Genomic DNA, 13,465 nt, shown 5'->3' with positions numbered 1-13,465 from the left:
GGAGGCAGGGAGAAAGGGAGAGGGAGGGAGAGAACGGAGGAGAGGGACGGGGAGAGGGAGGCAGCCTTAGGGGTTCTCCAGATGAAGGGCCTACAAACGTGGCAACTTTTAAAGATTTGTGGGCTTCAACTCTACAAATGCTGGCTGGGGAATTCTGGGAGTTGAAGTCTGCCAGTCTTGCCAAGTTTGGAGGCCGGGTCTAAATGGCTCCATGCTACCTTAAGGAGGATGTGCAGAGGCAAAATGCGCCCCCCCCACGCCCGATTAGTCCCCTGGAGCTGAAAAGGAGAAGGGGGGGGAAACCCACCCAGGTCCCCCTCCCGTCCTCCTCTCCCGGCTTTGCATCTGTGCCCCTGCTGTCCACAGCCCCCACCCGGGGAAGCCCCCAGACCAACTGGCCAGGAGGGCTTCATCAGGACTGCTGGGCAGTTGGGAAGGTGGGCAAGCAGAACCAATACAAATCCCAGAAGAAGAAGGAGAAGAAGGAACCCACCCCTGCACCTCAGCCAATAAAAGCTGCCTGCTTCCATCCATCCATCCAGGGTCACCCTAGAAAGCCACATCAGCCAATTCTGACGGGATCCTGGCAGCTAAGCAGGATCAAACCTAATTGACAGCTGGATGGGAAACAACCAGGAAAAGCTCAGCCCCGGAGGCCAGGCAGGACCGGGAAAGAGAACGCCGAGAGAGGAGGATATCTGCAGCTCAGGGCTGCTCCCTCAGCTCGGCTGATCTCTGGCAGACCTTGCATTACCCAGCTAGGCAGCGTCACCAGTGCTAGTGGAGGAACAGGGCATGGCATGCCCCATTTGCTGCCTCCTGCACTGATGGGTGCCCGGGGGGGCCCTGGACCCAAAAGGCGTCTCCACCTACCCCTCCGTAGCCAACTCACTGGTTGGAGAACCCCTCCTGGGAGCAGCCCCATATCACGGGCTGCTGGAGGTCGTGCAATGATGGGTGTGAGACCCACATCTGGCAGGGGGGACAGCAACATGGGCCTCCCACTCTCACAGCAGCTGAGCAGATGGGAGTCAGGGAGGAAGTCCCCGCCTGCTTGGTTGGAAAAAGGCCAGGAAGGTAGGAAACGGTGTTTATTTGTCTTTTTGGAGTCCTGGTGGCGCAGCGGTTAGAGTGCGGGATTGCAGGCTGGCTCTGCCCACCGCCAGCAGTTTGATTCTCACCAGCTCAAGGCTGGCTCCGCCTTCCGTCCTTCCAAGGCGGCTAAAATGAGGACTCAGACTGGGGGGGGGCGTGGGGGGGCGACAGGCTCCCTGCTTAGAGAGGGCTGGAAAGCGTGTAGAAGTCTTAAGGGCAATTGAATTTCGTATTTCTTAATCGCTCCGCTCCCTTTCTCAGCCGATGCAGGCAAAGTTCCATGCAAAACAACAATTTTATCCTGCAGAGGACAAGGGCCGACCAAGCCCCAAGGGAGCCCGAAGGGAGCCAATCCAGGAGAGAACCAGGGGAAGGGAGGCGGTGGGCGCTTCATTCCTGGAGGGTTTCAAGGAGAGGCTGGACAGCCACCTGTCTGACGTGGCCGAGGGCAGGGGTCCCCCCCAACTTGGCCACTTGAAGACTTGTGGACTTCAATTCCTAGCTGGCTGGAGAATGCTGGGAGTTGAAGTCTTCAAGGGGCCAAGTGTTTGGAGACCTCTGACATACGTAAGGTCTCCTGCTTGAACAGGGGGCTGGACTAGAAGACCTCCAAGGTCCCTTCCAGCTCTATCCCTATCCCTATCCAGGACATCGGAGCGTTTCAACCGTTTAGGATGCTCCACGGCAGGTTTCGAAGCGGCCACCTTGGAGACAAGGCAGGAAGTTGCTGAGATCGCAATCGCCCCGAAGGAGGCTCCAAGGCAGGGCTCAGCAAACAGCCGGGGCTCTGGGCACCTGATGGGGATGAACGGATAGGATGCCAGCAGTCCTTCACTTCCGACAGTTCATTTGAAGTTGCGACAGCCCTGCAGAGACGGCCACAGGAATGGTCCCAGACTATGGTCATAGGCGGAGGGCTACCTGAGGTGCTATTCACCGACCATCTGCCGCTTTCCACGGCCCCTCGGGGCCCGGCTGCCTGCAAAGCAGATCACGGCCGTTGGTCGTTCAAGACCCCCTTCCTCAGGAGCTCATGGAGGGCTGGGGGCTTCTTCAGCCATGGAGACTCCTTGGGCCCCATTCCTTGGCCCACCTCACAGGGATGAGCCCACCCGTGGCCCCTTCAGGGTCTCTCAATCACTGGGCCCCCTCACCCTCTGGGCATCCCCCTGAAAGACCCCTGCAGATGCTCCAGCGCTGCGTGACGTCGCCCTCATTAAGCCTGCGGCGGAATATTTCCCTGCAGAATTGGGGGTGGGGGGAGTTCAATCAAAGCCAGGCAGGGCGGGGGGGTTTCTGATCCTTCAGCCTAACGAGCAGATTTTGGCTTTGTCAGATCCACACAACCGACTCGCTGGCTTTGAATGCACAAAATCCCACTGCTGCTGGGGAGGGAGGGAGAGGGAGGAGGCGGAGGGAGGGTGGGGGCATCTCTCTCCTCCCCCCGCCCCCTCCTCACTTTCCTCTGCTTGCACTGGCCCTGCCCTGTGGAAAGGCTGGAGCAAACAGGAGGCTGCCATTCTGAATAAGGGGGTCTCCAAACTCATGTGGGAAACCTCCCGGGGTTGCAGCCCCCACAACTTCCACCCTCCAAAACGCCACAAAAAAGGAAGCAGCGGATGGAGACAAACCAAGGAGGAGAGAACCAACCTAGAGCGAAGAAGAAATTACCTGACAGGGAGATCAATCAATCAACGGAAGGACTTCCCTCGAGAAGATGGGGGGGGCTCCATCACCGGAGGGTTTGAAGAAGAGACTGGAGACCAATGGTTGGAGGAGGGGGTTGGACTAGAAGACCTCAAGGGTCCCTTCCAGCTCTGTTATTCTAAGACAGGGGCCTTCCAACTTGGCCGCTTTGAGACTTGTGGACTTCAACTCCCAGAATTCCTCCTCCAGTCATGTGAGCTGGGGAATCCTGGGAGTTGAAGTCCACACATCTTAAACCTGCCAAGTTGGAAGGCCCTCGCCCTGGGAGGACCCCGGCCACCCCGTCTCTCCCCCGCCTGCCTGTTGAGAGGCAGAGGCAAAGCTTCCTTGCGCCTGGCAGCATCTCCCGGGCTGCTCAGGGGTGGCCACACTTATGCCAATCAATTCCAAAGGCATTTTAGCCCCACCCCCAACCACCTGATGAAGTAGCTGAATTCCTTCACCTCTACTGACTGACGTGGGGTGGGGGGTACCTGGGGGTGGGGGGTGTCCAGAAAAGCTAAACCTTTGGGAGGCGCAGCTGAGCCTCCAAACTGCTGTGGCTGAAATGGGGTTTCTCTCTCTCTCTCTCTCTCTCTCTCTCTCTCTCTCTCTCTCTCTTGGACGGCAGCAGCCCTCGGCCACCTGGTGCCAGGCTGGCAATATTAAGGCCCCCAGAAGCCTGGCCGAGCGGGCTCCCCTTAATCAGCATCTCTGGAGCTCTGGCTGGCAGCAGGCAAGCCAGGAACGGGGCCAGAGGATGGGGGGTGGTCTTGCAAGGCCTCCGCATGGACCCTGCCCCTTTCCACCAACCAGAGGAGGGATCCCTGCTCTAGATCACGGAAGTGCTCCCCGGATCCAGCAGCGCTCCCGTCTCAAGGCATAGAGCTGTGGTCTTTTAACACCTTTCCTAGTCTGGTGACCAAAACTGGGTGCAGGACTCTAGGGGTGGCCTTACTCATTTCCCTGGGGATCCCTCCCCCCCAAGGCCTCTCCAGGGCTGCAAGACACAATCAGTATCTCCTCCCCCCCCCAGCAAGGGGTCCCTGCGGGAGGCCCAAATGGATCACCCTTGAGAAGGCCCAGGTGCCCATTGGCTGCTACGCCAAGACAAGCCGAGGCAGCCCACGTTTGGGAGGGAAAGGAGACAACCCAAAGAGGACAGTGGAGACGAAGAGACCGCCTGAGGTCACCTAGACCCATTTAAATGCAAAGAGGTGCCTCTGCAAAGGCGGGGTGGGAATTAATTACAAGGGCGAGAAACAGCCTCTCCTTTCCTTGGCTGGTGCTGAAGGTGCCCGGCTGGTGGGATCAGAGGCTGGAGCCACAGCAAAAAGCGGGTTTCTGCCCCACTCATCGTGCCTTTCCTTAGACTAGGGGCTTCCCGAGAACAACTGAAAATTGGATAAAAAGAAAAAAGAAAAGGAAGGAAAAAAAGGGAAGATTGGAAAATATGCAGAGCCTGCAAAATCTGAGAAACGGCTTTTATCTGCGTTAATTGTACCAAAATTGGCACTGTATTTTTTTTTTGGGGGGGGGAAGGAAGATAATCAGGACAGATTACTATTGCTCAAACGCAAGTAATGAACGATTAAGGGAATAATTCGAGGTCTCGTAAAAGGGAATTTAGGGGAAAGCCGTCCCTGCCATCCCAACCGGACGGCTCGGAAACTCGGATTTCTTAGGCAGAATTTAATCTGCTGCAAAAAATGTTCTTGGCCTGGAGCTGATTTACTGATCCATAATCCTGCTCCCCCAAACTCCTGGGGGTCCTGGCTCACCCCAAATTAGCTGCACCCCTACCTTTCTCCCCCCCTCCCCCCAGGGGGATCTGTAGCAGGCTGGAAAGAACGGAGCTGAGCCCAAATCTGCTGCGCTGAGGATTCTCCCCATGGATGCTGGCAGCAGACCGGGGGTGGGGGGAGTGGGGGGGGGGCGAGCAGCTTCCAAGCCCTCCCTAGAACCTGCCTGGGGTCCCCCATGCCAGACCTGCTAGGGAGACAAGACCAGGAGAAGCGCCCCAGGGAGGGAGGGAGATAGATCAGCTAGGCAAGGGCGCTCCAACCTTGGCCCCTTTAAGCCTGGAGGACTTCAACTCAGCTTCGCTGGCTGGGGAATTCTGGGAGTTGAAGTCCGCCAGGCTTAAAGGGGCCAAGGTTGGAGAGGCCTGGCCTAGAAGAACAGCCTCCTGCAGCTTCGGTTCTCCTCTTGACCCCCCCTCTTCCTTCATTTAACAGCCATCCCACTTAACAACAGAAATTTTGGGCGCAATTGTGGCCGTTGCCCCGAGGACTCTTCTGTACTTCACTGCACTGCAGGACGGGGTGTGTGTGTGTCTTTCTGAGCTGCTTCCAGATAATGGGTAGAAACCGAACAAGGAGAGATTCAACCTGGAAATAAGGAGGAATTTCCTGACAGGGAGAACAATCCACCCAGGGAACAGAAGTTGTGGGAGCTTCATCCCTGGAGGCTTTCAAGAAGAGACTGGACTAGCATCTGTCAGAAATGGGGTAGGGTCTCCTGCTTGGGCTGTGGGTTGGGCTAGATGACCTACAAGGTCCCTTCCAACTCTGTTAATCTGTTAAAAGCCTTAGTAAGGCCACACCTAGACTCCTGCATCCAGTTTTGGTCACATTATAAAAAAGAGGTTGAGGCTCTAGAAAAAGTGCAGAGAAGAGCAACCAGGAGGATGAGGGGACTGGAGGCTAAAACATACAATGAACGGTTGCAGGAACCGGGCCTGGCTAGTCTAGGGAAGAGAAGGACCAGGGGAGACAGGATAGGGGTCTTCCAATATTTCAGGGGCTGCCACAGGGAGGAGGGGAGGTCAAGCTATTTTCTAAAGCACCTTTGAAGGCCAGACAAGGAACAATGGATGGAAACTGAACAAGGAGAGATTCAACCTGGAAATAAGGAGAAACTTTCTGACAGTGAGAACAATCCACCCATGGAACAGAAGTCGCCTTCAGAAGTTGTGGGAGCTTCATCCCTGGAAGGTTTCAAGAAGAGACTGAACTGCCATCGGTCAGAAATGGTGTAGGGTCTCCTGCTTGGGCAGAGGGTTGGACTAGAAGATGACCTCCAAGGTCCCTTCCAACTCACTTGTTAATCTGCTAAATGTTATGGATGTTAAATGGATGTCCTGGCCTTAGAGAAGGCTTCAGCCCCGCAACAACCGAGCCTATCTGGGCCTCCTCCTTGTTCTCTAGGCCTCCAGAGTGGGACCCTGGGCTCTTCTCCTGCCCCAAGTCGGCCGCCCTGTGCCGGGAGAAGCAGCAAGGAGCACGAAGGGGCCAAGCGAGAGAGGAAGGGGAGGCAGGCGTGGGATGAGGAGAAAGCCAGGAGAAGCCAGGAGGAGGAGAGCAAGAAAGGCCATAGTTACCCAGCTGATGAGGTGACCCATGGAGAGTGGCGCATGGATGGCCATGCAAGAGGTGAGCAAGAGGCAGCACAGAACATCCAGCTGGCGAGAAGCAAAGGACCAAGACAGAGAGAGTCACCACAGAAGGCGGAAGGACCCTGGAGGAGGAAGACCCCCCCCAGCCCTCCCCCACCTCTGGGGGCAGCAGCTCCCCCCCCCCAGGCCCCCAACCCCCCTCCAAGTGTGGACAAGGTGGACAAAGAACTTTCTCCCGCACCCCACATTCCCTCCCTCCCTCCCTCCTCGACTTAGGACCACAATGGAGTGCAGACTTTTTTTCTGTTGCCAAGAGAGACATTTGGAGTTTTGCCCCATTTCACGACCTTTCTTGCCACCGTTGTTAAGTGAATCGCCGCAGCTGTGAAATTGTTCCAATGAATCCGGCTTCCTCCGTGGACGTTGCGTGTCAGAAGGTCACCAAACAGGACCCTGGACGCTGCAACCGTCATAAACACGAGTCGGTCGCCAAGCGCCTGAATGTTGAGGGCTCCCTGCAGAGCCGTGGGGGTGGGGTGGGGGGGAAGCCCCATCATGGGAGGGGGGGAGAGTCAGGCTGAGCCCCGAGTCCCCAGGAGCAGCTCCAAGGAGCAGAGGATTTGGGGCAACCAGCCGGCGAGGATCCTCTGAGCCAAGGAAGGATCCGCTTTGCCAAGGAAGCCAAAATGGTCCCTGTTGGCCACTTTGGTCACCAGGGTTGGGAGCCGATAAGTGGGCCGAAAGGGACTCCATTTCTTTGCTAACTCCAGAGCCCCCGTTGCACATTTCCTTCTGCTTCTCCCTTGGAGCAGCAGCCCAAGGCGGCTCTTTCTCCCTCTCTTGCTGGGGGGGGGGGGGGCTTCCTTCCCTCCTTCACCCCTCCCCACAAGGCTGCTTTGAAGGACGTCACCACGGCAGTGCCACTCACGTCCTGCGTGCCACAGCTGGGGCTGCTCGGCTGGCTCTCTCAGGAGCCGCCAAGCCCCCCTCCTCACCATCTCCGAGCCACGGCCGGCCCTTCCTAGCCGGAGGAAGCCCACCCGCCCACCCTCCCTTGCTGGCCATTCGCTCTCCCCTCCAGGGATCCCCAAGGGATCCACTCCCAACTCCCTGGCCCCCCATCAGATCGGAGCATCGAGCGGCCTCCGTGGAGGAGGAGATCCGTTGGGGCCGGCTCAGCCGAGCCCTCCAGGGGGAGGGGAGCCTGGCAAGCGGGAGGAGGGCTACCAGCCCACCGCTGGGCCCCAGGGGAAGGGGCTGCACGGCTCAAGGCAGCCAGCCAATGTGGCCTCCCCAAAGGGAGGGGCGCCCAACAGGGGTCTCCAACCTTTAAGCCCCTCTAAGCCTGGAGGGCCCCAACTCCAGCCTTCCCCAGCCAGCACTTGTGGAGTCCACCAGTCTTAAAGCGGCCAAGTTTGGAGGGGGGGCTCTTCTTCCAAAGCCCCCGAAGGCAGGAGCTCGTCCAGGAGGGAAGCAACCTGGAATCAAGGAGAAACCTCCTAACAGTGAGGACAATTATCAGTGGAACTACTTGCCACCAGAAGTTGTGGGTGATAACAGATCATCAGAGTTGGAAGGGGCCTTGTAGGTCATCTAGTCCAACCCCCCGCCCAAGCGGGAGACCCTACACCTCTCCATCACTGGAGGCTCTTAAGAAGAGGTCGAACCAACCACTTGTCCTTCTCGAGCGGGGAGTTAGACTAGAAGACCTCCAAGGGTCCCTTCCAATGCTGTTCTTCTGCATCGTGGTCGTCAGTCGAGGACTAGTGGACGGGGGCACCCACCTTCCTTGGGGCGAGGAGTGCCGAGTTCAAAGCCCCAGCGGCCCCCTTTCCATGCGCCCCCCGGAAGGGACTCTGGAGATCCGGCTCCCCCCAGCCGCCTTTCCCAAGAGTCCTTTTCATTTCACGCCACAGTTGGGAGTCTCTGGAGGGTGGTGACGAATCCTTGTTGTGTGGCACGTCCCTCCCCGCTGGCTGGAAGAGTGGGCGTCACACTACTCGCTCCTTCACACGCATCGTGAGCTTACGGGGAGCAAAGCAGCAGCGGCCCAGCCGAGCGATTGCTCACAGCGGCCACAAACTCCCCCTTCGGAACTCAGAGCCCAGAGAGATTCTGACCAGGGGGGCCCACATTCGAGGAGGGGGCCAGCCCAGCCCTGGCCGGTAGCTGCCCTTTCCCCGCGTGTGAGGCAGGAGGGCGTCCCTGCGTCTCCGGCTGAGTTTGTGTCCAGCCAGGGAGGCTTCTTCCCTCCGGCACCCCTCGAGCCACAAGGCCGGGCCCAGCCAGAATCCTCCCGCTCTTTGGCGCCTTCTCCTCCTTTACGGGGCAGCTCTCAACTTACGACCGTTCGTTTAGGGACCGTTTCTCACAGGCGCCACCTTTGCAGCACCCCTGGGGTCAGACTTCGGGCGCTTGGCAAGGGGCTCCCCTTTATGACGGCCGCTGTGTCCCAGGATCCCTTCTAAGACCTCCGGAGGAGCAAAGTCAACGGGGAAGCCAGCTCCCCTCAGCAACTGCCAAGGGTCCCGATTCGCCTCCTGCCTCCTGTCCCACTGGCTGGGCGGTACGGGGGTCTCCAGGCACCACCAAGGCATGGCCCCCCCTCGCCCAGCTCCCTCCCCTCCTGGCTCTCCTTTCCTCCGGTGACCCAGCATCTTCACCAGCCCACCCGCCCCCTCCTCCTCCCTGCCCTTGACTGCCGGCCAAATGCCCCCCAAGCAGGGGTCCCCAAGACCTGTGGACTTCAACTCCCAGAATTCCTCAGCCAGCAAAGTAAAACAAGGTCAGGTGACTTCGGACTGTTTTTCTCACAGGGAATAGTGCCCCCCCCTCCTGTGTGTGTGTGTGTGTATGTGTGTCACGTGATCAAAATCCGGGCCCTTGGTAGCCGGCTCGCGTTTACGACGGTCGCTGTGTCCCTGGGGTCACGGGATCCCCTCTTGTGACCAGCAAAAGTCCAGGGGGAATCCAGATTCCCTTAACAACCAGGCTGCTCACAATTTAACAGCTGCAGTGACTCACTTAACAACGGTGGCGAGAAACGTCATCAAACGGAATGAAGCTCCCTTCACGACCGTCTCGCTTAGCAGCAGGCCTTTGGGGCTCAACTGTGGTTGTCATTTGAGGACTACCTACACCCAGATCCCAACAGAACAACCTCTTGAAGTTCAGGCCTCTGCTGGGAGCCGTCCAGCCCTTCCCCAGCCCTCCCCCTTTGCCCATTAAGCCCAGGGCTCTGGTCCCACCACAGGCTACTGGGGACCGTCCATGGGAGCCCCACAGGGCCCCCAACAAGGCTCCCCATGTTGCCGGACAGCCGGCAGCCCCATCACCACCCATCTCAGTGCCTTCTCTGAATTCCTGCCCCGCTCAGCCGTCCAGCACTGAGCCCCAGGGGCAGAAAACCCAACTCCAAGACGGAAGGACCGGCTGGCAGCTCTTTTTTTAGCAACCCTACAGATACGGCCGGGCTTCCTTGGGCTGGTGGGAGAGTTCAACAGGGTCACATCTGCGACCTTCCCTTCATTGGAATCTCCGCTAGCTCCTGCCCTGGCCTCCCGGGCAAATTCCGGCCACTGCATGCCCGCTGCAAATTCAGAAGTCGGGGAATTGATTTGGCTGGCTGATACTTGGGCTCACCTTAGACCAGGGGGGCTCCAACCTTGGCCGCTTGAAGACTGGGGGACTTCAACTCCTAACTTGTCCAATAGAACAGGGGTCTCCAACCTTGGCCGCTTGAAGACTGGGGGACTTCAACTCCCAGAATTCCCCAGCCAGCAAAGCTGGCTGGGGAATTCTGGGAGTTGAAGTCCCCAGTCTTCAAGCGCCAAGGTGAGACCCTGCAATAGAAGACCGCCTGTGATTGTGCAACCCAGCCCACGCACAACAGGGAAAAGGGGCAGGTCTCCGTGGCCCGTGAAAGCCAAAACGGTTGTGGGGAGCACATCAAACAGCATGGATGGGGTTTGGGGGGGAGCTTTACTTCAGCTCCTGGGGTGACTCAGCACCTCTCAACTCCCGGCCCTTCAAGCTGCAGCCCTCAAGGTAAGAGACACAATTCTGACCACCTGGTCCTATACACTAAGGGTTAACCCTCTTCCACTGAGAATTCCTCCTTGTGGCTCTGCTTTGTACAAACTCTGTCCTCCCTCCCCTCTCCCCCCCCCTCTGCCCAGAACTTGGTCCAAAACCAGAACTTTCCCGGAGAGCCCTCAGCACCAGCAGGCGACCGTATCTTGGACCGGGGACACCGAGAAGGAACAAGATGGAATGATCTAACGCAGAAGTCAAACGAGAACCAGCCGGTTGCAATGACAATGACAATGGCCGATTTCCATGGACGTCACCCAAAGGTGCCCTTGCGCCACAGCCGGCCTGGCCAGAAATGCTCTCGGCCACTTTGGGCTGGGAGAGCCACAAGCCGTGCTGGACTCGGCCTCCAGTTGGGACAGTCGGCCTCCCAAGGGCTGCTGCTGGCTTGGATGCGGCCCAGCCAGGAATGCGCCAGGCAGGCTGCCCTCCTACCTGGGCCCCCAAGTCTCTCGCAGAGGCCCCCGCGTGCCCCACGCCCAGCCCCCCTTCTGGCTTCACAGACCAACCTCCCAAAGGGGGCTGCAGGACCACCTTTGCAACATGACCTCATGCTGCCTGCAAAAGCACAGCCAGCGCCGCAGTGATGAGTGGGTGCACACAGATGCACCGGGTTCCAGCGGGTGCTGTGAGCACACAAGAGGCACCCACGGTGTGGAGCAGCACAACACGACTGGCTCCGGCCTCCGTCTCTGGCTGCTCGTGGGGGAAGGTCGGTGTGAGTCAAGCCGGCCGGTTATCTGGGTTCAAAGACCGCTGCATCCGCGGGAGGGGCTCTCCTGCCAAGTGAGGGAGCCCGAAACCAAACCAGCCCTGAGAGGGCGGAGGGGGAGGGGAGGGGAGGGCGGAGGGGGAGGGCACAGCTGCACAGCTACCGAAAATCTGAGCCCAGAAATAAAAGAAGCAGCTGGGAGGGTCAGGAAAGGCAGAATGGAGCTGAAGGGGGAAACGGGAGGTTGTCTTTGAGCCTCTGGCTGAGTTCATGTCCACCCAAGGGGGGCTTCTTCCCCAGGTCTCCCCCCTGGGGGCCAAGCACTCTCCTGCACCCCAAGATGCCTTGAGTGACAACTCTTCACTCTTCCCCATCTGTTGCATGCACACACACCAAACGCACACGTGTGCCTGCACACCCAGAATTGCCTGGATCACACACCCACCTCCCCCGTCTGTGGGAGGGTGCTGGGCAAGAGGCCCCAGCATGAAGCATCCCCAGAGGGCCCCCTTGATGCAATGCACACCTCGCACGGAGCTCACCGGGGCCTGCCTGGTCCAAAGCCATGGAGATCCTGATTGGTCACACGCAGCCCAACCAATCCAGGCAGATGCCGGCTCTTCGCGCAACCCACCTCGCCCGGCGACAGACGGAGCCAATGTGCGGGCTTCCTTTCCCAGGCCCGGCCGCGCCCCAAAGCTCAGCCAGATCCAAGCTAACCAAGGTTAGCAGGTGCGCCGCTTCCCGGCCAGAGGGAAAGCCCGGTGGGCGAGGGGAGCCTCCCCTGCAGGGCCCGAGGGATCCCCCTCCCCAGCCCAGAAGAGACCCCAACTCCCCCGGGCCCTGCAGCGCCGGCCGTCTCCTCCCGGGAGGAACCCCCTCGCAGCTCCCGACCCCAACGCCGTCAGGACCACCGCCCCCGCCCGCCCGCCCGCCCGCCCCGCCCGTGCAAGCGGCCCACTCCCCCGGGCGCCCCGGGCTCACCCTTGACGGCTTCTCCGCGGTTGAGCTGGATCTCGCCCTCGCCCTGCGGCGCGTAGCTCTTCACCACGATGAAGCGGCGGCCGGGCACGGCGCTGTACAGCTTCTTCTTGGGGCCCCGCAGCGGGGCCGGGGCGGCGTGCGGGATGTGCTCCACGCCCGGCCCGGCGCCCGGCGCGCCCCCCGGCCCGCTGCCGCTCCCGCCGGGGCTGTAAACGAAGACATAGGTGACGCTGAGGCTGCTGCTGCCGCCGCGGCCGGGCAGAGGCGGCGGGGCGCCATGGGCGCGGGCGGGCGGGCGAGCCGGGCGCGGCTTCTCCTCCGCCGGGCAACTCAGGCCATCGCGGCCGGGCGGGCGGGTCGCAGCGGCAGCCGCCGCCGCCTCCGCCGGGAGCCGCACCCGCAGCCCGCCGAGGGGGCCCTGCCGGGGCGCCGCCGGGGCGGTCAGGCTGCCGGGCGCCGCCGCTGCTGCCGCCGCTGCTGCTGCTGCCGCCTCCCGCTCCGGCCGGCGCCCCCGCCGACAGCGCCATGGCGGCCCGGACCCTCGCCCGGCTCAGGGCCCGCTCGCGGGACGCTCCCGCCCGGACCGGCCCCGCCGCCGCCGCCGCTGCTGGCCGCCCATGACGGCGGCGGGAGGCGCTCGCTCGCTCGGCAGCCCCCGGCTGGGCCGCCCGCCTGCCTCGCCGGCTCCAGCTGCCTTCCCCGGCCGCTGCCGCTCGGCAGCCGCTCCTCCCCTCGGCTGGGCGGGGACCCACCGGGCCGGCCCCGCGCCGCCCCCCGCGCGGACGGCGGACCCGGGCTGGCGGTCAGACTGGGGGCCCCTCTCGCCGCCGGGACGCTCCGCAGAGGATCAGGCCGGCATCCGCCCGGGCGAGCGGCAAAGCAGACCCCGAGGGGCGGCCCGGTCGGTCTGAGCCTTGAGCCCACCGGGACAGCGCCGCCCCTGCGCCCCTGCCCTGCTTTCCCCCGAGGGGTTCGGCTCCCCAGCCCTGCCCGCTGCAGCTGAGCTTTCCTGGTGGCCCCCCATCCCCGTTTGAGCCACCTCCTTTTTCAACCGCCCTCCCCAGCTGGGATCTGCCCTTGACAAGGGGGGTCTCCCGACGCCCGAAGGAATGAAGGATGCGATGGCTTATTGGGGTGCCGTGGGACCCCCTCCCCCTCCCTTGTGTACAGAAGGTCCAATTTCCCTACGGCCCCCTCCCGCCTTTTCCAGTCCTGCCCAGGATCTCCCTCCCCCCAGCCTCCCACGACTTCCTTCCCATGCAACCACAGAGCCCCCTCCTCTGAACCCCAATGAACCCCTGGATTGCTGCCCCCCACTCTCCCCCAGTACCCAAAACAGTGACAACAGCCCCCATCCTCTTAGCTCCTTGCAAGCACAGCCAGGCACTCCCGTCAGCACAAACCAGCGAGCCCATTAAGCCCAGTCCCCGCTGGGCCAGATCGGCTCATAGCATTGCCAAGGGGTGGGGTGGGGGGCAGAAAATTGGCCTGGGGCTTCC

The 13,465-nt window shown here is 60.9% G+C and overlaps 1 protein-coding gene across 3 annotated transcripts in view; it reads right to left on the bottom strand.

Annotated features, from left to right (window-relative positions):
* SHANK3 (SH3 and multiple ankyrin repeat domains 3) overlaps window positions 1-13,465 on the bottom strand; it is a 264,751-nt gene that overhangs the window by 98,490 nt on the left and 152,796 nt on the right. For all 3 annotated transcript variants that reach the window (XM_087969020.1, XM_087969021.1, XM_087969022.1), the window contains one exon: window positions 11,967-12,172. In XM_087969020.1, the coding sequence (XP_087825146.1) occupies window positions 11,967-12,172 (206 nt within the window). The remainder of the gene's footprint in view (window positions 1-11,966; window positions 12,173-13,465) is intronic.

The sequence above is a fragment of the Notechis scutatus genome, chromosome 6 (genome assembly GCF_049901735.1).
Source record: "Notechis scutatus isolate UNSWTSFEM ecotype Mainland chromosome 6, rNotScu1.2, whole genome shotgun sequence".
Taxonomy (NCBI): domain Eukaryota; kingdom Metazoa; phylum Chordata; class Lepidosauria; order Squamata; family Elapidae; genus Notechis; species Notechis scutatus.
This window is presented reverse-complemented; position numbering and strand designations above follow the sequence as displayed.